The sequence below is a fragment of the Saimiri boliviensis genome, chromosome 5 (genome assembly GCF_048565385.1).
Source record: "Saimiri boliviensis isolate mSaiBol1 chromosome 5, mSaiBol1.pri, whole genome shotgun sequence".
In the NCBI taxonomy this organism is placed as follows: Eukaryota; Metazoa; Chordata; class Mammalia; order Primates; family Cebidae; genus Saimiri; species Saimiri boliviensis.
Genome location: NC_133453.1, coordinates 10669522 through 10694219, shown reverse-complemented (window position 1 = coordinate 10694219; position 24698 = coordinate 10669522). Strand labels below are relative to the sequence as shown.

Sequence of the window (24698 nt, the reverse complement as noted above, 5' to 3'; positions counted from 1 at the left end):
ACAGATCCGAGAGACAGGCTGAATGAATGAGTGAGCGAGTGAGTGACTGCGCGAGCGGACGGCGGAGGGAACTCCGACCAGCCCAGGTGCGCAGCGGCGCGCCCGGCAGGGGTCACTGCCGGCTAGGCGGGCGGGAAGGGGGCGCAGGCGCGGCGGGCTCCGGGGCCCTCCCGCGGGGACGAGGCGGGGAGGGCTGGGGGTGGGGCTAGAGAGAGGGACGCGAGCTGGTTCCAAACTTCCGGTGCCTGCAGAGCTCGGAGCGGCGGAGGCACCGACCGAGGCTGCACCGGCGGAGGCTGCACCGACGGAGGCTGCGGGACGGACGCGCGGGCTGGCGCAGCCATGGTGAAGATCAGCTTCCAGCCCGCCGTGGCCGGCATCAAGGGCAACAAGGCCGACAAGGCGTCGGCGTCGGTCCCGGCGCCGGCCCCGGCCACCGAGATCCTGCTGACGCCGACAAGGGTGAGGGGCCGGGGCTCAGGCGGGGGCGCGGGGGACCCGGGCGGGGGACCCAGGCGCGAGACCCAGGCGTGCCCCGTCGGCCCTGGGGACTGCCCGAGGCGCATCAGGGCTCCCGAGCCCGGCGCGGAGCAGTGTCTGGAACTCTCGAAGGGTCTCTTATCCCAGACTGAGGAGGGGGCTTGAGTCGCGTCCTAAAGCGGCAGCCAAAAGCTGAAGTCCGAAGAGTGGGGGGGGGCTGGCTCTCGCCGCCTGGCCCCCAAATAGGGGGAGGGGGCTGGTCCAAAGAAGTTCGAGGAATGTTGGTGGGGGGTACGCGTCTGGTTCCAATCAACTGGGAAAGCCGCGAGTCCGGTCCCCAGATGGGGGATGGGAGGAGGGTTAGACGTAGTTTTTCCAAAGTAGGGCGGTGGGGCCTGATTGGCTGGGGAATTGGGGGGGGGGTCTGGTACCAAGGGAGAGGGAGGAGCTGTTGATTTCCTCCCAACTTGGGGGCTGCGGGGAACAGAGGATGTGCTGCTGGCCTGCACCGGAATTGGCAGACCAGAAAGTGATGAAATGGAAATCAGCCAGAACCGACGGGGCTGCGCCTCTGGACGTCGGGGTTCCGAGGCCGGGCGCCCTCATCCTACCCCACGCCCTGCCGTCTGGGCCTCCCTGCTCCTCTCTCCTCTCTCCCAGCCTTTTGCTGGGCTGTCCCCCGTCCCCGCCGGGAGGGCTCCCAGCTGCCCTAGTGCCCTTGCATCCTGGGTCCCCAGGCTCTGTGCGCCCCGCCCCCTGGCTTCCCCCGCCTTCCCTCTGGCCTGGGGGAGAGAAGGCATTTCCGCCATGGAAAACTGAGCTGCTTGCCTTGTGTCTGGGAAGGGCCCGCAGGGGGCAGAATGCGTGGCGGGCAGGGACAGGGAGGGAGGGACAGCTGGCCTAGCCAGGTTTTATCGTGTCCCGCAAAGGTGTCTACGTGGGCGCCGCCCCCAGCGGTCTTGTGCACCAAGCCCTAGTCCTCCCCGCCTCCCACCCAGCGTGGAGGCAGGACTGAGAAAGTCTTTGTCCGCTGCTTCCCCCCTCCCTCTGCAGGCTTCTGAAGTCTTCCCTAACGCCTAGCCCCCTCCCCAGGTTTTGTGGCTCAGATGCAGCCTTGCCTGGGGCATTAAGGGACCTGCAGAGGAGACCTCGACCCTGGAAGAAGGGGCGCTGGAGAGGCCCATCAGAGTTGGGTGTCAGCCTGGGCAGAGACTATAAATGAGGAATGCCAAGAGACTGAGAACTCCCCTGCCCTTGTATGGGGGTCCCTGCAGCAGCCAGTGGCGCGGAGCCACAAAGATTCAACAACCGCCTAGGCCAGGTTCGGGGGTTGCTGTGCACCCCATCAGAGCAGCTGCCCGCTTCATCTGAAGCTCAAGTGGGTGGGGGGAGCTCCATGTTTGCAGAAGGTGGTTCTGCAGCTTTAAAAGTTTGCAAGGGGCTCTTCAAGCCTCCTTTTCTATGGAAGGGAATCTGCCCTCCACTCAGCTTGGGGAGGGGCAGGGTTGGGGCAGGAGGCGGCATTCTTGCCCATCTCTTTTCCTAGCCACCTCTTCCTGGAGGTATTTGAGAAGGAGGGAGGACCAGATCGGACAGTGGGAGAGTGTCATTCCAGCTCCATCAGAAAGTCCCCCAACTTTTGCAGGAGTGGCACATTCTCCAGCCACAGCCTGCTGATGGCATGGGGTTGGGCAGGGTGACAGAGCCCTGCATCTCGGGGCATAACTGACATCCCAGCTTCTGGCTGCTCCTCAGGCTCTGAAATTAAGCGTTCTTTCTTCCCCCTCACCCAGCATGAAATGGAAATATCAACATCTTCACCTGCATGCTGTTTGTAATGGCCTTGAGCCTGCTGAGTACCTCCTCCCCCAAAACTTTGTTAGTGGGGCAGGGTCCCCTCCCTCTCTAATTGGCAAGGGAGAGCTTAGGAGTGTGTGATCTGGGGAAAAAATTAAAATCCTGGCACCATTAGGACAGAACTGCATGTCAGTAAACTTTCACAGCTTCCCGAGGCCCTGGAGGCCCTGGCGTGCTGCAGAGGGACTTCAGGTGTTACAAGTTGGCTCTGCCCATCACCTGCTAGATTTGGAGCATCGGAGACAGTTCGGCCTCCTGTGGCCCCACTTGGCCAACGGGCACATTTCCTTCTCAGCCAGTTTCTGGCAAGGGGCCAGCCCTCCTCTCCTGCCCCCAGCAGTGAGCAGGCAGGAGGCCCATTTCCCAGCTGTAGCTCAGTGCACTGGAAGAGATGGTGGCCAGGAGCTGCTTTTTCAGGGCAGGGTGTATAGATTTTGACATGTTTCTTCAGGCTGGCCGTGACCCCAGAACCCTTCTTGGTGTCTCAATTGGACTCTAAAACAAGATTTACTTTCTATTTTATCTTTTTTTTTTTTTTTTTTTGAAGCGGAGTCTCTGTCATGCAGGCTGGAGTACAGTGGCACGATCTTGGCTCACTGCAACCTTCACTTCCCAGGTTTAAGTGATTCTCCTGCCTCAGCCTCCCAAGTAGCTGGGATTACAAGCACCTGCCACCATGCCCAGCTGATTTTTGTATTTTTAGTAGAGACAGGGTTTCACCATGTTGGTCAGGCTGGTCTCGAACTCCTGACCTCAGGTGATCCTCCCGCCTCGGCATCCCAAAGCGCTGGGATTACAGGCATGAGCCACCAAGCCGGGCCCAAAACAAGATTTAAAAAGTGATCCCTGGGAGGAGCACTCAGTGAGCAGATGATTGTGTGTTGGGGCAGTTCTTGCCCTGTGTCCAGGCCAGGAGTGAGGTCGGGGTGGAGCTGGGTGAGGCTGGGTGAGGCGGCTGGAGCACCCTCTCGGTGGGCACTGCCCCTGCTTCTGAGAAAAAACTGCAACACAAGGAGGATTTTTTCTTAGGACCTGAGGCTGGAAGGAAGTGCCTCGGTGGGCCAGGGAGGGATGGGGGTGGGGGCCAGCTGGGCTTCCAGCTGCCCAGCCTCCCCACATGGTGTTTTAACCCTGAGATAATGAGGAGCCTGCGCTGATGGGCCGCTGGGGCACTGCCAGCTTGGGAAGTAGGCTGGACCAGAATCACCCCCTGGGGCAGCAAGGCGCCCCCCCCTCCCCCAGCTCCAACTGGATCCCTCTTCCCCTTTGTGGGCCCACTGGCTGGCCCTGCTCCTCTTAGTCCACCCCTTCTCCCCATACCGTGCCCGTGCCAGCGTTCACACACATGCGCGCACACACACGAACACACAAATGTGAGCATGTAGAGGCTCACAAGCTGGGGGCTGCAAGGGGAGAGAAACAAGTCAAATGCAATCATCTTCTTACCTCCGCGATTTTCTCCTTGGCATTTGCCTTTGATTAATGGCCCTGTGTCACCCCCTCCCCAGCCTGCATACCTGGGGATCAGATTTCACTTTCCTTGTGTGTCCTGGCCTCAGGCCCTTGGCAGGAGGAGCTGGGTCTCCTGGAGCGGTTGGGGGAGGGTCCACTGCCAGCCAGGAGGACGCATCTGGCCAGCTTGGAGCCCTACCCCAGTGTCCGCTGACAGTGAGGGCCTGCCCCAAAAGGACCTTGTGAAGCGGTGGCTCTGCTCCATCCAGGTCCTTCCCTGTGGCAGCGCAGGGACTTTCGGGACTATTGTCCATTCCTGGGATTCGGCGTCTGGGCAGCCCCCACGGTGGCTTCTCTGCTTTGCTGCCTGCTTCCCTCTCCATTCCCTCATTTCTGTTCGCTTCTCTCAGCAGTCCTTGGATGTTTCAAGACTGTCAGCAGATTGCCGGTGAGGATGAGTTTCTCTTAGCGCAGGAAAAAAAAATGTTTATGGTGAAATCACAGAAGCACAACCTGGCTGCCCGCTCTGTCCCCCACCCCACGCTCTCCACGTTCCCTCTTCCCTCTCGACAGGGCTCCTCCAGCAGTGAGCTCTTGTTCTCTGCAGATGCCTTGACTATCAGGGGTGCCAGAGAAGAGGGAATTCTCCTGGCCCAGCCAAGCCGAGAGCACAGCTGCAAAGATGCTGCCCACGGGGCCGCAGTTTGGAAGGGAGGACAGGAGGGTGATGGGAACCCCCAACCCTGTTGGCAGATGGCATCTGTGCTCGTGGACCCCTGGGCTCTGTGTGCTCAGGTGGACAGTGGATGTTTGCCCACTCTCCTCTCCCCCACATAGGCTTCGTCTTGAACGCATACAAGACACACACACTCGATGGATTCCCTGGCCTCTGTGGTCTGGAGCCTGGGAAAGAAAACTGCTGAGGACCAGGATAGACATGGGGGAGGCGAGATGAGACCTCCAATCCCCATCTTCCCCGTTCTCAGCCTTGGCCTCAGGCGTGCGTTTCTGGCTGCTGAACCCCTCCAGGCAGGCTGCTATCTGCAATCATAGGTTGAGCCGCTTGCAGTTAATTAAGTTAATTTGGACTTCGTTACTGGGGGACCAGAGCTGGGGAGCACTCCCCTCCAGCTGTGGGGGTCTGCTGAGTTAATGCCACAGTTGACGGGTTTCCCCCTGACCATTTTGGCCCTGGCTTTGGTAATCATATAATGAGTGCCACTCTGGGTCTCAGTTTAAGTTGGCAGGGAGAGGCACAGGCCTCTCTCCGGTCCCCGGATGTCCGGCTCACGTGCCCTTTGCTCAGAGAGCTCTGTTGCCTTGGAAACAGTATGCAATATTTTTCTACTTTCTACATGGGAGCCCCCCAGATGCCTCTCTGTCAGTAACTGCTCCCTGCTGGCAGCAACATTTTTCTGGGTCTCCAGCATGATTGGTGGAGCAGCTGGGTCTCAGGAAGGTGGGCCACTCAGCCATCTTTCTAGTGAGCTAGGCACCAGGGATCCCGAGGGGCCGGGGCTGTGGGTTGAGCATCGGCTCCCTGATGCCCAGCTGTCCCCAGACAGGTGTAAATAGCCCAAGATCACAGGCTGCTTCGAGGGCCAAAGGGACAGTGAGGGTTCCAGGGCTTTGGAATTTGAGCCTGAGTGGTTTTGGTTTCTTTTGTGTGTATGTGTGTGTGTTTTGAGATAGAATCTCACTCTGTCACCAGGCTGGAGTGCAGTGGCGAGATCTCGGCTCACTGCAATCTCTGCCTTCTGGGTTCAAGCAATTCTCCTGCCTCAGCCTCCAGAGTAGCTAGGACTACAGGCACCTGCCACCATGCCTGACTAATTTTTGTGTTTGTAGTAGAGATGGGGTTTTGCCATGTTGGCCAGGCTCGTCTCGACCTCCTGACCTCAGGTGATCCACCCACCTTGACCTCCCAAAGTGCTGGGATCACAGGCATGAGCCATCGCGCCCGGCCGCCTTGGTGTGGATTGTGTAGCGTTGGGTACCTTAGGCAGAGGCAGCGCTGGGGAGGGATTTGGGGGTTCTCCCTCTGCGTGGGGCTTTATGGAGGAAATGCCTTTGCCTCCACATGGGGACATCGGTGCTTTCCTGTCCACTTCCTGGTAGCCTCTAATCCTGCCTTCTGTGCTTCTGCTCATCATGGTGCCTCCGAGGGTTTGGCTTTGCCAGCTGGAGGGGAGCTGGGAGGGTGGCAGGGTGGCTGAGCTCGAGTGCGTGCTGGGGGGCATTAGCAGGGCCGAGAGAGGGAAGTGCCCACCATCAGCCTAGGTAAGGCAGGGGTCCCCAGCCTTCACAGTGAGGGGTCTCGGCAGGAGCCACACCCTTCTCAGCCGCACCTGCCGCTGCTGCTCTTCAGGCTGCTGCTCTTCAGCGGGGGCCACAGAAGCCCCACCTTCTCCCTGCTCTTGTCTTCTCCAAACTTCCTCTGTGGGGCCTCCAAGCCCAGCCCCTCCCGCAGGACAGTGAGATGCTGGACCGACCCAGCAGAAAGGCAAGTCCGCCCTTTGCAGTAAAGCTAGCAGGCCGCCCCTTGTCGGTGAATTTAATTCTGGAGCAGGCCCTCAGGCCCTCCCATGTAGTGCTTTGACTTTTTTTTTTCACCTTCTCTGTCTTTCTGGTTGTTAGCGATCTCACAAGCTAGTGTCTCTGGTTTTCCAGAACACAAGAGCAGAAGTCTGGCCACAGAGGCAGCCCTAAAAAGGAAAGGCTCGGCTGATAAAGATCTGCTATTTTTATCTAGCACTTTATCCTTCACAAAGGGCTTTTAGGTTCTTTGTCTCTAATCCCAGCAAAACCCCTGTCACACAGCGTCTGTTCACATTTTGCCTGGGAGACCCAAGAAGGGGGAGATTGCAGTGCCCCGCTGGGGCCGCAGCCTGACTTGACCCCTAAATACAATCTGAGCCTTGGGGTGTGTCATGCCCTCGGCAGGATTCGCAGCTGCTATGGGCAGCCTGGCCTGTCCCAGGGTCAGCCACCTTTCCTTAAGGCCTCGGCAGCACCAGAAGGGCAGGAGGGCGTGACTGGCCGCCTGGTTTGCAAGAGCTCCTGGGTGGCTCGATCCCTGGGAGATGCCAGCAGAACGTGTCACCCGTCTCTGTCTGCTCCCCGGAGTCCATTGGAAAATCAAAGCCATTTAGTCCCCACCCCCTCCAGTCAGCCGCTGTCCCTGAGGGCCCTGTGCATTGTGGCCTTGCACATCACTTGCTGGTGACCTTGGCTAGTGCCCCTGGCTGCTGAGGGCACCGTGGGGAGAGGCCCCAGGGCTGCTCATGGGAGGCGATGAGGGCAGCAGATCGACCTCCCACATCCGCCAGAAAGGCTCCCTGCAGGCAGACTTGAGTGTCAGGGTGCCGGACAGGCAGGGGCACCCCATAACGAGGATGCTGGGGGCCGGCCGACCTGCTCATAAATGTCCCCAGAGAGGGGAGGGTCCTCCAGACGTTTTCCGTCCTTTTCCTAAGCAGGGCGGGTCAGACCCTCAGCTACCCAAGGTGCAGGCTCCACACTCCCCTGTGCTCTAAAAGGGTTGGGGGTGAAACCTGAGGAGTGCAGCAGGCCACCCCAGGCAGGACCCCTGTGCTGTGCTGAGAGATAGGGTCTGTCCTGGATCACTTATGCCACAACCATGCCCTCGGCGGGGAAGGGAGAAAGGAAATGTGTTCCAATCCCAGAATGTATGGCGGAAGGGGCTGGAGAGGTCACTTGCTCTGACCTGCTCATTTTGCAGATGGGGAAGCCGAGGCCCAGAGAGTGCTAAGCAGGCAGGCAGTGGCAGAGCCGGAATGAGAAGCTTCAGGCTCTTGGGCTGGATCCCCTCCCCCATACTGTGGCCGTCCACAGGGTCTGACGTCAAACTTCACACTTGGCCGTATCTGGACGCCACAGAGGAGGGTTAAATGGTGGACACTGGAAGCAGAGACTGGCCTGGGGCTTTTGCAATATCTCCAAGGGTGAACAAGGGCCTGGGGGAAGGCATAGGAGGTCGGGAGGAAAACAGACAGAAAATTGACCACACTCACCTGCCTGGCTCTCGGTCAGTGCTCTGGGTAAAGCAGTTTTTTTGTTTTGTTTTGTTTTGTTTTATTTTTTATTTTGAGACGGAGTCTCTCTGTTGCCCAAGCTGGAGTGCAGTGGCACAGTCTCAGCTCACTGCAACCTCCGCTTCCCGGGTTCAAGAGATTCTCCTGCCTCAGCCTCCCTAGTAGCTGGGACGACACACGTGCGCCACCACGCCTGGCTAATTTTTTGTATTTTTAGTAGAGACAGGGTTTCACCATCTTGGCCAGGCTGGTCTCAAACTCCCGATCTTGTGAACCGCCCACCTCGGCCTCCCAAAGTGCTGGGATTATAGGCGTGAGCCACCGCGCCCGGCTGTAAAGCAGTTTTATTGGATTTTATATTCACACACCTACGTCCACCAGCCCACACACGTGTGACCTGCCGTTGGATTAGGTTGGCTCCTTGGCAGCCCTGCAGCTATGATCTTGAGCCCAGTTCTGGCTCCAGAGCAGGTTTTTCCAGGCACCTTCTAGCCTGACCTTCCGGACAGCCACCCTTCTCCTAGCAGGAGCTCCCTGGCGTGTGGAAGCTTCCAGGCTTCGTCCTGTAGCTGTTACACCACTTGTAACCGCCTGCTGGACTGTGCTGGTCGGTGCCTGTGGGGGGCAGTGTCCCAGAGATCCCTGGCTGGGGACAAGCACTCATGCCCCAGACCCTGCGTAGCTTCTGGAGCCTCTGCCCCCATCAGTCAGGTGCTCCCTGCACAAGTCCAGCAGCCTTACACAGCCTGCCCACCTCCCATTGCCCACATTTTAGTCTACCCTCTGCGTCTCGGTTTTAGAGTAGAGATGGTCACTCCCCAGCTCAGAAGCCTTCTGGGGCTCCCCATCACCCAGACCAACGGCTTCCAGCCTGCCTGGTGCATCCTGATTCCTATAGAGATTTTTTTTTTGAGACTGAGTTTCACCCTGTTGCCCAGGCTGGAGTGAGTGCGGTGGCATGATCTCAGCTCACTGCAACCTCTGCCTCCCTGGTTCAAGCAATTCTACCTCAGCCTCCGGAGTAGCTGAGATTACAAACACCCGTCACCATGCCCAGCTAATTTTTTATATCTTTTTTTTTTTTTTAAAGATGGGGTTTCACCATGTTGGTCAGGCTGGTCTTGAACTCCTGACCTCAGGTGATCCGCCCGCCTTGGCCTCCAGAGTGCTTGGATTACAGGTGGTGAGCCAGCGTGCCTGGCCGATTTTTTATATCTTTAGTAGAGACAGGGTTTCACCCATGTTGGCTAGGTTGGTCTGGAACTCCTGACCTCGTGATCTGCCCGCCTCAGCCTCCCAAAGTGATGGGATTACAGACGTGAGCCACCGTGCCCAGCCCTCTATAAAGATTTCTAAGTCCCATGAAGTCACCGAGGCTAGGTCGGTGTGTCCCCTATCTTATATTTGACAGAATATACCATGGTCACGGCTGGTGTAAGCGAGGTGACTAGGCTCAGCTAACTCAAAACGCATCTGCTGAACCCCATGGGTCCCTTTCGGTGGCTTCGAGGTGTGTCTTGGTTTCTCTTTCGAGGTGTGTCTCGGTTTCTCTGTAGCCGGGAGGAGTCTGGGCCAAGCTGGCAGGGCCTCCCTTGCCTTACAGTTATCATCTCCTTCCTCCCCTTTCCCCCAAGACTCCCTCTGGGCCCAGCCAGTGTCGAAGCCTCACTTAGGGAGGGGGGGATTTCCAGGGAGGGGCCCCGGCCCCCGCTGACCCAGCATTGCAATCCACAGGAGGAGCAGCCCCCGCAACGTCGCTCCAAGAGGGGGGGCTCCGTTGGCGGTGTGTGCTACCTGTCGATGGGCATGGTCGTTCTGCTCATGGGCCTGGTGTTCGCCTCCGTCTACATCTACAGATACTTCTTCCTTGCACAGGTGAGGGGCCGGGCCGGGGGCAGCAAGGCCTGGAAAAGGGTCACGTCTAGAGAGGCGTGAAGGGAAGGGTGGGCCAGGGGTGGGGGCAAGGAAGCCCCGGACATGGCCTCAAGTGGGAGTGAGTGCCCGGCCAGCCCACAAGACTGGGGTGCCCCTCCTCCTTGGGGCCTCCTTGGACACAGGCCAGTCCCATCTTTAGCCCCTTATCCTGGGAGCCTAGCACAAATCCAGGTGACAGCACCAGGCCCGCCCCACAGGGCTTCCCTGGGGAGTTCTCACCCGAACTCAGATCCAGCAGAAACTGGAACTGTAACTACAATCGCCCTCCAGAGTTCAGACCCTGCGCCTGCAGGTCACGCTTTAAGGCTGAGCTAATTCTGCTCAGGCATGGGCATTTGGGTCACCAAACAAGAGAGGGATTGGGGTGGGTAGGGACAGTCGCCACCACCGCCTTCCAGAAGCAGGAGGGTGGCCTTGCTGCCGCCTCTCACCCCCGTCCCCAGGGTCCCTGGGCACAAAGTTGGGCCAACCCAGCCCTGGAAGGGAGGGAGTGTCGCTGTGTGGTTGGAAGTGAAGGTAGGTATATTAAAAGGACAAACCTAAATACAACTCACAGGGAATCTCAGGGTGACAAAAGGCTGAGACTTGCCAGTCATTTATGACCCAAGTGACTTCCCATTCCGAAGCATTTAACTTTGTTTTCCCCCAGTTTTTTCACAATGGAAACTGCTAAAGAGTTTGCATTTGATGTGGCTTTCCCCTTGAAAGCTCAACTCCCACACACTGGGAGCTTCCCTTTTTGTCCCCGACCCGCTCCCACCATGGCCTGCTTCCCCCTTGTTCCAGGATTGAGTGGGACCTTCCCCCAGGCCTCTTCCTGTTGTGGCCCTACCCTAGGACCTGGTCTAGCACTTCCTGGTCTCTGTTCAGCCCCTGACTCACACCCTTCTCCTCCCACCTCAGTTCCCCGGGCGTGTGACACCTCTGAGCAGCCCCTGGGTCTGTGCCCCGGGACACTGTTCGGGTGTCCAGCCACCGTGGGATGCAGCCCCAGAGCCTCGCCTTCCTTGGGCTCTCATCCCTGCACAGCCCACAGGAGCCCCTCATGCTGTGATGACTCATCCTCCCTGGAGAGTTTGCACTGAATAAAACAGAGATGGTGGCACCTGCCGATCCCAGGCCAGGCAGGCCCCAGTATGTATCTACAACCCCCTCCAGGAGCCCCCCCAAGAAGTAAGAGTGGACAAACTGGCCCGCCCGGCCGTTCATCTATGGATCGCACCAGGCGCCCAGCCCCCCTTACTGATGGAGTGACTGGACTGGCCCACCAGACACAGTGTCTGTCAGGGTTTCCCCGAGACAAGGGTTGGGGATGTCCAGGAAGGGTGATGGCATTTGTCCGAGGCTGGGCGTGGAGGTGACAGTGGTGGGGGCATGAGAATCAAATGGTGTCACCTCCACCTTCACCTCCCCACCCCAGGCATTGGGCCCCTCCAGGTCTGCAGGTGCCAGGACAGCAGGTGACAGGAAAGGCAGGCGTGTACAGGCCTAGGTGCCCAACTCTTAGGTTCGTCCCTGAGGACCCCCTGCCAACCCCAGGCTTTTTCTCCAGTGTCTGTACCTCTGTGGAGGGCACGGAGGTGGCCGGGTCCTTCTCCTACTCATCAACCCCATTTCTCATGGACTTGGAGGCCAAGAGAGACCTTAGGGCCTGGCAGACACAGCTCATCCTCCCTCCCATTTGTGAAGCTGGGCCTCAGCTTATCTCCTCACTGACAGCCCCAGACTCTTACCTGACGCCCCACAGTCTCAGTTTCTCCATCTGTGAAATGGGTCACACAGTCTCCACTCTTCTCGCTTCCCCGGGTTTTGAGGGCATGCAGTGGATGGGTAGGCAGAGAGGGCCTCACGGAGTGCACTGTGTGACCAGCCTCTCTGTCTGTCTGTCTGTCTCTCTGTCCGCCTTGCTCAGCTGGCCCGAGATAACTTCTTCCGCTGCGGTGTGCTGTATGAGGACTCCCTGTCCTCCCAGGCCCGGACTCAGATGGAACTGGAAGAGGACGTGAAAATCTACCTCAATGAGAACTACGAGCGCATCAATGTGCCCGTGCCTCAGTTTGGTGGCGGTGACCCTGCAGACATCATCCACGATTTCCAGCGGGTGAGGCTGGCCAGGACCTGGGGGTGGGGGGTGGGAGGGGTGCCAGGGACCCAGGGCAAGGGGACAGGTGTGAAAGGAGAACCCTCGGAGTACAGCAGATGTCTATGGTTAGGCTTACCAGGGTCTTCAAGACGCCGCTTTTCTCCCATTGGCGACAGTGGTTCTCGCTGAGTGTAAACTAGCCGAGGCTGACGTGCTCCGCGGCCTCCTGCCAGCTGCATGCAGGCTGTCATGGCAGAGCTGCTGTTCCCTGTTTCTGTTGGCATCGTATTGAGGGGGAGCACACACACCATTGAGGACGCTGCGTGTACAGCTCAGTGGGATCTGCAGTGGGATCTCTGCAGAGTGGGTCTCATACATATTCATATAACCCTCATGGGGCCTGGGATGGGTCCAGGCTGTGCCCAGGCATGGGTGGCCCTCACAGGCTTCAGAAATGCACAACTGGGACGTTCCCAGGTTCCCCAAACGTCAGCTCTGTAAACACGAGAAGCAGCTTTGTAACAACAGAGGCGTTTAGCAAACAGCTGCTGTTCTCCTCTGTCATGTGGCACCTTCCACAAACAGTCTAAGAGAAGAGCAGGAAAAGGGATCGCCCACCCAGGTGTTCTGGAATCTGGGGTGCCCTGTTCCTGAAGGCCCAGGGCCCCAGGAAGGCATGGTGGGATCCCTGCCCCTGCTGGGCAAAACTTCCTGCTGCCCTGCCTGGGTCAGCTGTCACCTCCTGCAGAGACTGACCTGGCCCCTTCTCCTGCCAGGGTCTGACCGCCTACCATGACATCTCCCTGGACAAGTGCTACGTCATCGAGCTCAACACCACCATCGTGCTGCCCCCTCGCAACTTCTGGGAGCTCCTCATGAACGTGAAGGTGCGCAGGGAGTGGGGGTGGGGGGGTCTCTGCAGCATCCGTCCTGTCCCTCCCTTGTCCCCTGTCTCACAGAGGCTAGGTCTAGGGTGCAGGAAGTTCCCATGTCAGGGGTTAGGGGAGCAAGAGACGTTGCTGGTAGCTGGGCCCCGTACCCAAATTGGTCTCGCCTCTGCCATCACCCGCTTCCGCATCTCCAGAGTCAATGCCCCGAGACCAGCTTCCTTAGCGTTCAAGGCCATACCCTGAGCACAGACTCATGCACATGCCATAGCTCCTGGCAGCACAGGCGCAGGCACCAGGCACAGGCAGGAAGTCCCTGGGGACATCAGAAGGGCCAGGGGCCTCTGGAGGAGGGAAGTGGGCTGGCGTTGCGGGCGAGAGGTTGGAGGAGATCCTGAGGGGCTGACTCACTGCCGCGGCCACCTCGCTTTGCAGAGAGGGACCTACCTCCCACAGACGTACATCATCCAGGAGGAGATGGTGGTCACGGAGCACGTCAGTGACAAGGAGGCCCTGGGGTCCTTCATCTACCACCTGTGCAACGGGAAAGACACCTACCGGCTCCGGCGCCGGGCGACGCGGAGGCGTGAGTGGCTGGCTTCACCCACTGTGGCCCTGTCCTGCGCTCCAGACCACAGTTATCTTCAGGCAGTGCCTGGCTCCGCTGTCAGAGAGCTCAGATAGCAGCAGCAATGACAGCTAGCGTTAGCTGGGCACTTCTACGTGCCTGCAGGGCTGTATGCTCTTTATGACCTTTTAAGAGTGTAAGTCAGCCGGGCGCGGTGGCTCAAGCCTGTAATCCCAGCACTTTGGGAGGCCGAGGCGGGTGGATCACGAGGTCGAGAGATCGAGACCATCCTGGTCAACATGGTGAAACCCCGTCTCTACTAAAAGTGCAAAAAATTAGCTGGGCATGGTGGCACGTGCCTGTAATCCCAGCTACTCAGGAGGCTGAGACAGGAGAATTGCCTGAGCCCAGGAGGCGGAGGTTGCGGTGAGCCGAGATCGCGCCATTGCACTCCAGCCTGGGTAACAAGAGCGAAACTCCGTCTCAAAAAAAAAAAAAAAAAAAGAGTGTAAGTCATCCTCATCCTCATTATTACTTTTGCTGCCCATTTGAAAGATGAGGAAACAGGTACCGAGAGGTTAACCAACACCCCTGAGGTCACACAGCAGGGAGCTGGCAGACATGGGCAGGCTGGCTCCAGCTCCCGCGCTCTCCCCGTTTGTCACTGTGCTCTTTGGGTGAATTTGGGCCTGCTGTCACTTCCTGTGCCTCCTGGGGCTCAGGCTGAGGCTGGTGGTCTTTGTGACTCAGCCAGGATGCAGGCCTCACTGGGGTTTTTCTGTTTCCTCCCAGGGATCAACAAGCGTGGGGCCAAGAACTGCAACGCCATCCGCCACTTCGAGAACACCTTCGTGGTAGAGACGCTCATCTGTGGGGTGGTGTGAGGCCCTCTGTCCCCATGCCCCCGGCCGTCTCCCTCCTCTTCTCTCCAGCCGATCTCTCCTCCTTCCCACTGCTTAGCTTGTACTTTGGACGTGTATCTATAGAGGTGACATGTCTCTCTGTTCCTCCCAAACCCTGCCCACCTCCCTGTACCAGAGCCGTGACCTCTCGGGAGCCCCCATCTCTGCTGCCCCCCACTGGGTGTGGTGGAGGGAGAGGGGACACCACAAAACGGTTTCTGTGTCCCACTGTCTTGAAGCCTGGCCTGCTAAAGCCACAGCCACACTGGGAGCCCCAGGGGAAGGATGAGTTGGGGAAACTGGGTATGTGAGCCCTGGGAAGGGGATAGGGTTGGAGGGCTGGCACAGACTTCAGAAGTATCTGCACAATTAGAAAAGTCCCGAAAAGCTTTTTCCTTGGAGGGTACACTTCCTTCACTGTCCCTATTGCTAGGCCTGGGGCTTGAGCTGAGGATGGGACGATGTGCCCAGGGACGGACCCACCAGAGCACAAGGGAAGGTGGCTGCCTGGGGGCGTCCCCAGGACCCCCCTCAGTGCCTTCAGCCCACCAGCAGGACCTGGAGTTTGGGGAGAAGGGATGAGTCCGTCAAGCACAATTGTTCTCTGAGTGGAACCAAAGAAGCAAGGAGCTGGGGCCCCCAGGAGCACAAGCGGGGTCCCCACAGCCAAGGCAGCGGGGTGGGCAGGCAGGGTCACCGCTCAGTCCTGTCCACAGGCGATGACCGTGGGTTCTGCTGAGTCGGTGATGCTCACTGCTTTCTTCCAGCTTGGAGCCATTTTGAGAGCTAACGCGGAGGGAAAGGGGGGGCCACCTGGTACTTGTCCACCCTGCCTCCTCTGTTCTGAAACTCCATCCCCCTCAGCTTGGGGGATGCACCTTTTTCCTTTTCCTTCTCACTTTTGCATGTTTTTACTGATCATTCAATATGCTAACCATTCTCAGCCCTGAGCCTCGGAGAGGAGGGCGGTGAGCCTTCGGTCAGTCTCTGGGGATGAAACTCTTACATGCTTTGTATATTTTCTCAATTAGATCTCTTTTCAGAAGTGTCTGTAGAACAATAAAAATCTTTTACTTCTGACCTTGACTTGAGCGTGGCTGGAGGGGAGGTGGGTGGGGGAGGGGTGCTCTAGGCAGAGTAAGGAGCTGGGCCTGGGGGGCAGCCTGCAGACCTTGACATCTGGCCTCTAAAGGGCTGAGCTTCCTGCGCTCAGCCAAGGAGCATAGGATATCCCCTTCCTGGCGCCCCGGTTCCCATGACCACTCTCTGAGCCAGGTAGAGTTCACACATTCTGGGTGAGGAGGGGAAAGGGCTGGGAGAGCTTACCCACTCACCCAAGGTCATACTGCTTTAAGTGCCTATAAACTACCCCGTAATGGTGTACATGGCAGATGACATAGTTATTGCATGTCCTTAAGCACAAGGGCGCTATCATATTCTCCACGACATCTGGACAATGTGTAACCATTCCTGGAGGATCTGAAGTGAGGTTTGGTGTGATAATCACAGGGTCACATTCTCCACAGAATTCTGGAAGCAGCAGGAGAGCTGGCCAGAGCCATGGCTAAATGGACCCCAGAGGTGGGACCTGGATCCTGCCCTGGGGACCAGGTTGGGTACCTACCCACTGGGTGCTGTTCAGTCTCAGTACTCAGCGAGGGCCATAAAATACTCAAGTTAGTACAGACACACCTTGTTCTTGGATCCAAAGGCAATCATGCAAAGACATCACGTTCTTTTTACATTTGCTCATTGAAATGCAATGCAATCACAATTAGAATGCCAACTGAATTTACTTTTTAACTTGACACAATAAATTCTTTGAGGAAAGTAAACATGGAATCGTCAGGTAAATCCTGTAAAGGGTAAAGAGCAGCCCTCCAGATACAAAGCGTTATACACCACAATCATTAAGGAGTTCGGGGTAGCAAAGGCAGAGCCCAATGCAGCCCAACAGAGAGGCCAGACATTGACTTAAATTACATGGAAATTTACTATGGGATTATGGCGGCATTTCCAGTTAGTGGGAGATGTGGGGTTTTTGTTTTTTGTTTTCTGAGATGGAGTCTTGCTCTTGTGACCCAGGCTGGAGTGCAGTGGGGCGATCTCAGCTCACTGCAACCTCTGCCTCCCAGATTCAAGCAATTCTCCTACCTTAGACTTCCTGAGTAGCTGAGACTACAGGCGCATGCCACCATGCCGGGCTAATTTTTCTATTTTTAGTAGAGACGGGGTTTCATCATGTTGGCCAGGATGGTCTTGATCTCCTTGACCTCGTGATCCGCCCATCTTAGCCTCACAAAGTGCTGGGATTACAGGCGGGAGCTACCTGTGCTGCTGCCCTGCCCTTGTGTTTTCTATATCAGCAATTCTGGTGATTATGCGTAAATTTTGTTTCTTCCATTCAAGTAATTACAACTTTTATGTATTTTTCCTGTACCATCTTACTGGGTGGGAGCTCTGGCACCATGATGACAGCCACAAATCTTGTTTTGTTCTTAATTTTAAAGGAAATTCTCATTGAATATAGCTTAGCTGTAAATATTAGAAGAATACTCTGAGATCTTAGTTCTCTATTCTTAGTTTTCAAAGTGTTTTTATTGTTAATCAAGGATTGATGTCACGTTATTTTATCAAATGTTTCTTCTGCATCTATTCATATGTTTGCATATCTGTTAACGTGGCAAATATTACTAACTGATTTAGCTATGTATTTCCTTATATCTATGCTACTGGATTCCATTTGCTAACATTTTGTTTAGGAATTTAGATAAAAGTTTTTTGTAACACTGGCCCGTAATGGGAGTAAATTAGTTTGACAGTATCAAATTTTAAAGTACAATGTCTTCGACCCAGAAATGTCACTGCCATGAATGCGTCCTCTGGATGTATTCCACCAAGTATGCAAAAGTATTTGTACAAGGATATTTATTGTTATAGTAGCAAACTGAAGACAAATGACCTTTAGTTGGGAGACTCGATTTTTTTAAAAAGTACAAAATTTTGTTGCCATTACAAAGAATGAGATAGATCTGTTTATGCTGCTGTGTGAAGTTCTCCGAAATCTGTGATTAGGGGAAAGCAGGTGGCAAGAACAAGAGGCTACATTTATCTCCGTCCCATTTGTGAATTTTTAAAGTGATAGCACCGTGGATGTGCGTATACTATCTCCGGAAGCGCACTCAAAGCCTTGTCACGCCAGTTCGCCCTAGAGAGCAGGGCTAGCAGGGGGCTGTAGGCTTGTGTTTCTGTTCACACCTTTTTATAATTCATAAGCACGTGCATGTCTTGGTCCCTGCTCACCTGCCCTTGAGCTGGAGCAGGACCCGCTGGCTGTGACGTCTCACTTTCACCTAACTGCACAGAGTCTCAGCCACTTTCCTCCGGCCCTTGAGGACTATCACCCAGCCTAGAAAGGAGGCCTTGCATTAGGCCTGGGTTTGGCCAGAAGAATAGAGCAGTTGGGAATGTTAAATTGACATAAATAGGAAGCTCTGTAACCTCGTGCCAAGTGTTGTCTTGGAAACCAGAGCCTGGGCGGTCTCCATGGAAACGGTGCTCAGCCTTCTGCCTGAAGGAGTTACCACCCACTGGTGCCGGAGTCTTGCTTACCAGGGACCTCAGAGCTCCAATAAATGCTTTGGGAATTATTATGGAATGGCCCCTGCCCACCCTGGCCGTGTCAGGTGTGGGGGCTCTGGGCATCTCCACCCCTGCAGAAGAAAGAGCCCATTCCTATGGGACGTCCCCTCATGGGGAGGCACCACAGCAGACCACCCAAGGCAGTACATGCAGGGCTATGAATGTGCATATACTAGTTCTGGAAATAGTATACTATGCTCAGAGTGAGGGGGGGGACCTGTGTCCGGTGGTCACAGGTGAATTTCCTTTGAATCACCTTTAAAGGTGAATTTCCTTTAAAATCAAGAAGAATACAAGATTGTGGCTATCACCATGGTGCCCGAGTGCCTGCCTAGTAAGATAGGACACAAAAAATACATAAAAGTTTTAATTATTTGAATGGAAAAAAAAACAAATAATATAATACACTATACCCAGAGTGAGAAGGGGACTTGTGTCCGGAGGTCTAGGGGATCTGGACTCTGCCATTGTCCCCTGGTGCAGCTGCACAGCTGTGAGGGGCTGGCACCATCTCTGCGCTCCAACTTGCCCTTCTGTAAGATGGGAAGTTTGGACAAAGTCATTCTGAAGGTCTTTTCCAGCTCTAATGACACGTGTTTTGCATGTGACCTGGCAAAACACCGACGGAGTTCAGAGGAGAGAGCGATTAAAGAGCGACTAGTGTGGGCTTCCTGGGGAACCATTTGAGCTTTGAAGGTGGGAAGGAGGAAAGTCAGGGAGTGGGCAAAATACGACAGAGAAAGGGAAGTTCCCCCTCTGAGGGCCAGTGGGCGCAGGGCAGCCTAAACGATCCTCCAGGGGCCCTGTTCCCTGCGGAGACCGGAAGGAAGACCTTGAGTCTAGGGCCTGGGGCAGCAAGGATTGAGTGGGGTGCAGTCCTAGAAGGGTCGGCCGTCACAGCTGCCTACCATGGCATCTCCTTATCCTTGCTGTGTGCTGCACCCACTCCAGCTGCCAGAGCACGGAGGCAGAGACGTGGGAGCCGATGAAGGTCGAATGCCAGCCTCCCCCCTGTGAGACAAAGGGCCCTGTCACTGGAAGCCACGTAGGGCCCGGCCCTGCAGGAGCCACGGCTCTGCGCCTAACGAGGATTGATGGGAAGGAAGACGGGCGGCAGTGAGATCCTGGGGTGGGGGTGGGGGATGGGAGGCAGGGGGAGGTGGGGAGGACAGGGTGGGCAGGGAGGGGACTGGAGGGACTTTAGCCAGCACCCTTGTCCCACACTTACGGAGTGAGTGCCCACAGTGTACAAGCAGTATGCCCCAGCTTTTCATTGGTTAATTTTGTTCATTTCTCGCATTATCTCTGGGGTGAGTATGAATTTCATAGCTACAAACTCATGTGCCCAAAGTATCTTCATTTTTCTATAATAGTGTGCTTTGTGTAACCATCTAGTTTTCAAATCTCCCTTTAGTGTGGTGGCAGAATGTGTAATCTTGATAATTTCCAGGTAAACTCAGTCATTACTTCAACTTACCCTTTTCCAAGATATTCATTTTGGGCCTCCCTTCCCCCCGGGGCCCCTCCAAAAGAATTTGCCCCTCCAAAAGAATTTGTTTTTGTTTTTGTTTTGAGATGGAGTTTTGCTCTTGTTACCCAGGCTGGAGTGCAATGGCACGATCTCGGCTCACCGCAACCTCCACCTCCTCGGTTCTGGCAATTCTCCTGCCTCAGCCTCCTGAGTAGCTGGGATTACAGGCACACGCCACCATGCCCAGCTAATTTTTTGTATTTTTAGTAGAGACGGGGTTTCACCATGTTGACCAGGATGGTCTCGATCTCTTGACCTTGTGATCCACCTGCCTCGGCCTCCCAAAGTGCTGGGATTACAGGCGTGAGCCACCGCGCCCGGCCTCCAAAAGAGTTTTGATGAGAGACACCAACCCCAACTATGACGCGGCCATGCGCCACGTAACAGCATTTCAGACAACAATGACCGCACGTGCTACAGTGGTCCCATCAAATTATAATGGAGCTAAAAAATTCCTATTGCCTAGTGACGTCGTAGCCATTGTAAGGTCGGTATAAACAAACCTACTGTGCTACCAGTCATATAAAAGTACAGCACAGCCGGGCGCCGTGGCTCACGCCTGTAGTCCTAGCAATTTGGGAGGCTGAGGTGGGCGGATCTCCTGAGGTCAGGAGTTCAAGACCAGCCTGACCAACATGGAAAAACCCTGTCTCTATTAAAAATTCCAAATTAGTCAGACGTGGTGGCGCATGCCTGTAATCCCAGCTACTCGGGAGGCTGAGGCAGGAAAATTGCTTGAACCCAGGAGGTGGAGGTTGCGGTGAGCCAAGATCTCACCATTGCACTCCAGCCTGGGCAACAAAAGCGAAACTCCTCCGTCAAAACAAAACAAAAGTATAGCATATACAATAATGTATAGGACCTAATACTTGATAATAATAATAAAAACCTATGTTGCTGGTTTACATATTTACTGCACTGTGTTTTTAAATGTTAATAGGAATGTACTCTTTTTACTTATTAGAAAAAAAGTTAACTGTAAACAGACTCAGCAGGTCCTTCAGGAGGTATGCCAGAAGGCACTGTAATCACAGGAGGTGACAGCTCCAAGCATGCATTGCCTCTGAAGACCTTCCAGTGGGACAGGATGTGGCAGTTAAGAGGGTGATACTGATGGCTCTGACCCTGGGTAGGCCTAGGCTCATGCGTGTCTGGTTTGTAACTAAAAAGTTTAAAAGTAAAAAAAAATAACAAATTTTAAAAATAGGAAAAAAGAGGCTGGGCATGGTGGCTCACGCCTGTAATCCCAGCACTCTGGGAGGCCGAGGCAGGCAGATCACCTGAGGTCAGGAGTTCGAGACCAGCCTGGCCACTATGATGAAATCCCATCTCTACTAAAAATACAAAAATTAGCTGGGCATGGTGGCATGCACCTGTAATCCCAGCTACTCAGGAGGCTGAGGCAGGAGAATCGCTTGAACCCGAGAGGCGGAAGTTGCAGTGAGCTGAGACACACCATTGCACTCCAACCTGGGTGACAGGAGGGAAACTCTATCTTAAAAAAGAAAAGAAAAGAAAAGAAAAAAAGCTCATAGAATAAGGGTACAAAGAAAATACTTTGTGCAGCTCTGACGTGTTGGTCTTTTATGCTAAGTATTATTACAAAAAGTCCAAAAGTTCTTAAAAATTGAAAAGTTTATAAAGCAAAAAAAAGTACAGTAAGCTAAGGTTGGATTATTATTGAGGAAGAAAAGGTTTTTTAAAAATGCCGTGTAGCCTAAATGTGCAGGGTTTATAAAGTCTACAGCAGTGGTTGGTAATGTCCCAGGCCTTCGCATTCACTCTCCTCCCCCTCGCTGACTTACCCACAGCAACCTCCGGTCCTGCAAGCTCCATTCATGCTAAGTGCCTTATACATGTTGACCATATTTTTATTTTTCCTAACATACTTTGAACAGTGCTTCTCTATGTTTAGATACACAAATACTTACCCTGTGTTGTCATTGCCTGTAGTATTCAGTACAGACACATGCTGCACAGGCTTGTGGCCCAGGAGCAATAGGCCGAACTGTACAGCCCAGGTGTGCAATTGGCTATGCCATGTAGGCTTGTGTAAGTGCACCCTACGAGATTCACACAATGAAACTGCCTGACGATGCATTTCTCAGGACGTATCCCTGCTGTTAAGCGGCATCTGGCTTTCCCAGTGCACCTCGTGGCTAGAGTCAAGCATGTGACCAGGCTCAGCCAATCAGATATTTCCTCTCTGTATGAGTCCGTTTTCATACTGCAATGAAGATTCTACCCAAGACTGGGCAATTTATAAAGGAAAGGGGTTTAATTGACTCAGGGTTCCACTTGGCTGGGGAAGCCTCAGGAAACTTACCATCACGGCGGAAGGCAAAACGGAAGCAAGGCACATGTTAGACTTATATGGTGGCCGGAGAGAGAAAGAGAACACAGTAGGAAGTGCCAGACACTTATCAAACAACCAGATCTCATGAGAACTGAGAACTCATGAGCGACAACTCATGGGGGAAACAGCCCCCTGATCCAATCACCTCCCACCAGGTTCCTCCCTTAACATGAGGATTACAATTCGAGATGAGATTTGGGTGGGGACAAACAGCCAGACTGTATCTGGCCATAGGGACCATACCATAGGGTCAAGGACATGCCATAGGAACCCCAGACCATGCCGTAGGGACAAGTGACTCAGGAAGGGGAACAGTGAAGAATGCATCCTGGGAGAGGGGACACAGCAACACAGAGTCCTACGGGCATCAGGGAGGTGGTGGCATCCTCTCCACCTCCTGGAGCCAGTGGTTCCCTTTGTGGCCTCCCAATTGCTGATGTGTTTTTTCCAGCCCACCCTGTGAGTCTGAGACACCCAGTGTCCTGTCAATCAATTCCTTTCTTCCTAAATTCACCAGATTTGTTCCCAGTGTTTGTGTCACAGGTTTATTGAACAAGGGAGCCTTGTAGGGTATAATCAGAAAACAATTCTTTCTTCCCAACTACCTTTTCAAACCTATTCAGTGGTGTGGGCTCTCCTCTGAGCTTGCATGACACTGAAGGTAAGTTTCTTGGTTTTTCTGGTCCACTGTGGGAAGTAGAAAAGTTCTTTTTTAAAGCTTCCTTTCTTGTTAAAAAATAAATCATAAGTATGCTAATAATTCTTTGTCAATCCCTATCGTATGTAGCTGTTAGACATGCCATGCGTACAGGCACGTAGTACATTCTATGTCCTTGTACTTTAACCAAGATATCTGTGCTGGACGTGCTCGCAGGCATGCCTAAGCTCTCCATTGCTTTTACCTGTTTAGAAAAGTTTTAAGTTGTTAGCCAATCAGGTTTTAGCTTAGATTGCGAGGTCTGGCTCCAGCCAGCAGAGATCAGATACAGCAGTAAGGACAACCCCAATGGGTAAGGAATGAATTTGTCTGTTTTCCTTTATTCATTATACTCTCGTGGCAAGATAGCTAGTGAGAGTACCCTTCCTGCAGTCCAGGAAGTAAAAACTGTGTTGCTGAAAGATCCTTGGTCTCAGTGCTGATTTTTCTTTGCGGCACCGAGCATCTATTTCCAACATCCATCCAAGATAATGAAAATCCCCTGGGTAACTTTTACTCACACAAATCCAGTTTCAGTAATTACAACATATAACTATAAAAGCAGTTGGAGGCCGGGCGCGGTGGCTCAAGCCTGTAATCCCAGCACTTTGGGAGGCCGAGGCGGGTGGATCACGAGGTCGAGAGATCGAGACCATCCTGGTCAACATGGTGAAACCCCCGTCTCTACTAAAAATACAAAAAAAAAATAGCTGGGCATGGTGGCTCGTGCCTGTAATCCCAGCTACTCAGGAGGCTGAGGCAGGAGAATTGCCTGAACCCAGGAGGCGGAGGTTGCGGTGAGCTGAGATCGCACCATTGCACTCCAGCCTGGGTAACAAGAGTGAAACTCCGTCTCAAAAAAAAAAAAAAAAAAAAAAAAAAAGCAGTTGGGACTCCAGATGGCATCTGAAGTTAAAACTGCTCCTTTGCCCCGTCCCAGACCCGCCCACATGGGAAGCCTACAGGGGGTGCCGGGAGTTTGGCCAGCTTCTCCTCCTGCCCCTGTGTCCCGCTTCTACCCTTCTTTCCTTCTCTAGGCTTCTCAGGCACCTCCAAGTTTGGGACCGTAGGGTGAGGGCTTGGCGTCGGGCGTGGAGCAGGAGAGGTCACACTAATTGTCTTAGCTCGTGTTGCTGTAAAGGAACACCTGAGACTGGGTAATGTATAAAAAAAAGGGGGGGCGCTAATTTGGCTCACGATACTGCTGGCTGGAAGATTGGGCATCTGGTGAAAGCCTCAGGCTGCTTCCACTCGTGGCAGATGGTGAACAGAGCTGGCGTGAGATCACATGCAGAGATCACGTGGAGAGAGAGGAAGCAAGAGAGACAGGGGAGGCACAGGCTCTTTTTAACAACCAGCTCTCACAGGAACTAACAGAGTGAAACTCTCGCCTCTGTAGGAAGGCATTCATCTGTCCATGAGGGATCCAACCTAAGACCAGAGCACCTCCCATTAGGCCCCACTGCCAACACTGAGGAGTAAATGTCAACATGAGATTTGAGGGGACAAAGATCCAAACCATCCCACTAGCATCACCCGGCACCAGTTCACCCTCCCTCAGGTGGCTGCTCCGTGGGAGTCTCTGGTCCCGTCCTCACCGCTAGCTGTACCTCAATGCAGGCGAACTCTCCCTTGGCTTCATTTTCTTGGACTGGTTCTAAATAACTCACACCAGCTTCTGAAACATTCACACACTCTTTGATGCTGCAGAATCCAGCAGAGCAAGTCGTTTGCTGGCATGCACCTCCTCTTGTCCTGTGCTCCAAGCAACGAGCAGGTAGCTCCAGCCACAGCCTCTCACTACTTGCTTCCCCAGGGGCTTGGTCCCCAACCAGTCCAGAGGGCCCCCTCCTAAATTATTCCCAGGCCCCATGTCCAAGTCTCCCGGCAGTCCCAGTGAAGCCCCTCTCACTAGGGCATAAGGCAGAGGGGTGGTGCACAGAACGCTGTGATCATTCTCTCCTTCGAAATATGCTCTCCGGCTGACACGGTGGCTTACCCCTGTAATCCCAGCACTCGGGGAGGCCAAGGCAGGAGGATCACTTGAGGCCAGGAGTTCGAGAACAGCCTGGGAAACACAGCTGGGCATGGTGATAATGTACTTGTAGTCCCAGCTCCTTGGGAGGACTGCTTGAGCCTCGGAGGTCAAGGCTGCAGTGAGCCATGATCTCACCACTGCACTGCAGCCTGGATAACAGAGTGAAACTCTGTCTCTAAAAAAGAAAAAAAGAATGTTCTCTCTAATCAGCCCTC

At 54.5% G+C, this 24698-nt stretch overlaps 1 protein-coding gene across 1 annotated transcript; it reads left to right on the top strand.

Annotated features, from left to right (window-relative positions):
• Positions 1-201: 201 nt before the first annotated feature.
• On the top strand, positions 202-15305 carry ITM2C (integral membrane protein 2C). Its single transcript, XM_003930597.3, has 6 exons — positions 202-462; positions 9579-9719; positions 11692-11880; positions 12639-12749; positions 13185-13335; positions 14110-15305. The coding sequence occupies exons 1-6, from the start codon at positions 343-345 to the stop codon at positions 14199-14201; spliced, it is 804 nt and encodes a 267-aa protein (XP_003930646.1). The 5' UTR covers positions 202-342; the 3' UTR covers positions 14202-15305.
• Positions 15306-24698: the final 9393 nt, after the last annotated feature.

Coding starts and splice junctions, on each gene's coding strand:
- ITM2C (XM_003930597.3), top strand. CDS start 343: ATGGTGAAGATCAGCTTCCAGCCCGCCGTGGCCGGCATCAAGGGCAAC. Junction 463..9,578: donor TCCTGCTGACGCCGACAAGG/GTGAGGGGCCGG, acceptor TGCAATCCACAG/GAGGAGCAGCCCCCGCAACG. Junction 9,720..11,691: donor GATACTTCTTCCTTGCACAG/GTGAGGGGCCGG, acceptor CGCCTTGCTCAG/CTGGCCCGAGATAACTTCTT.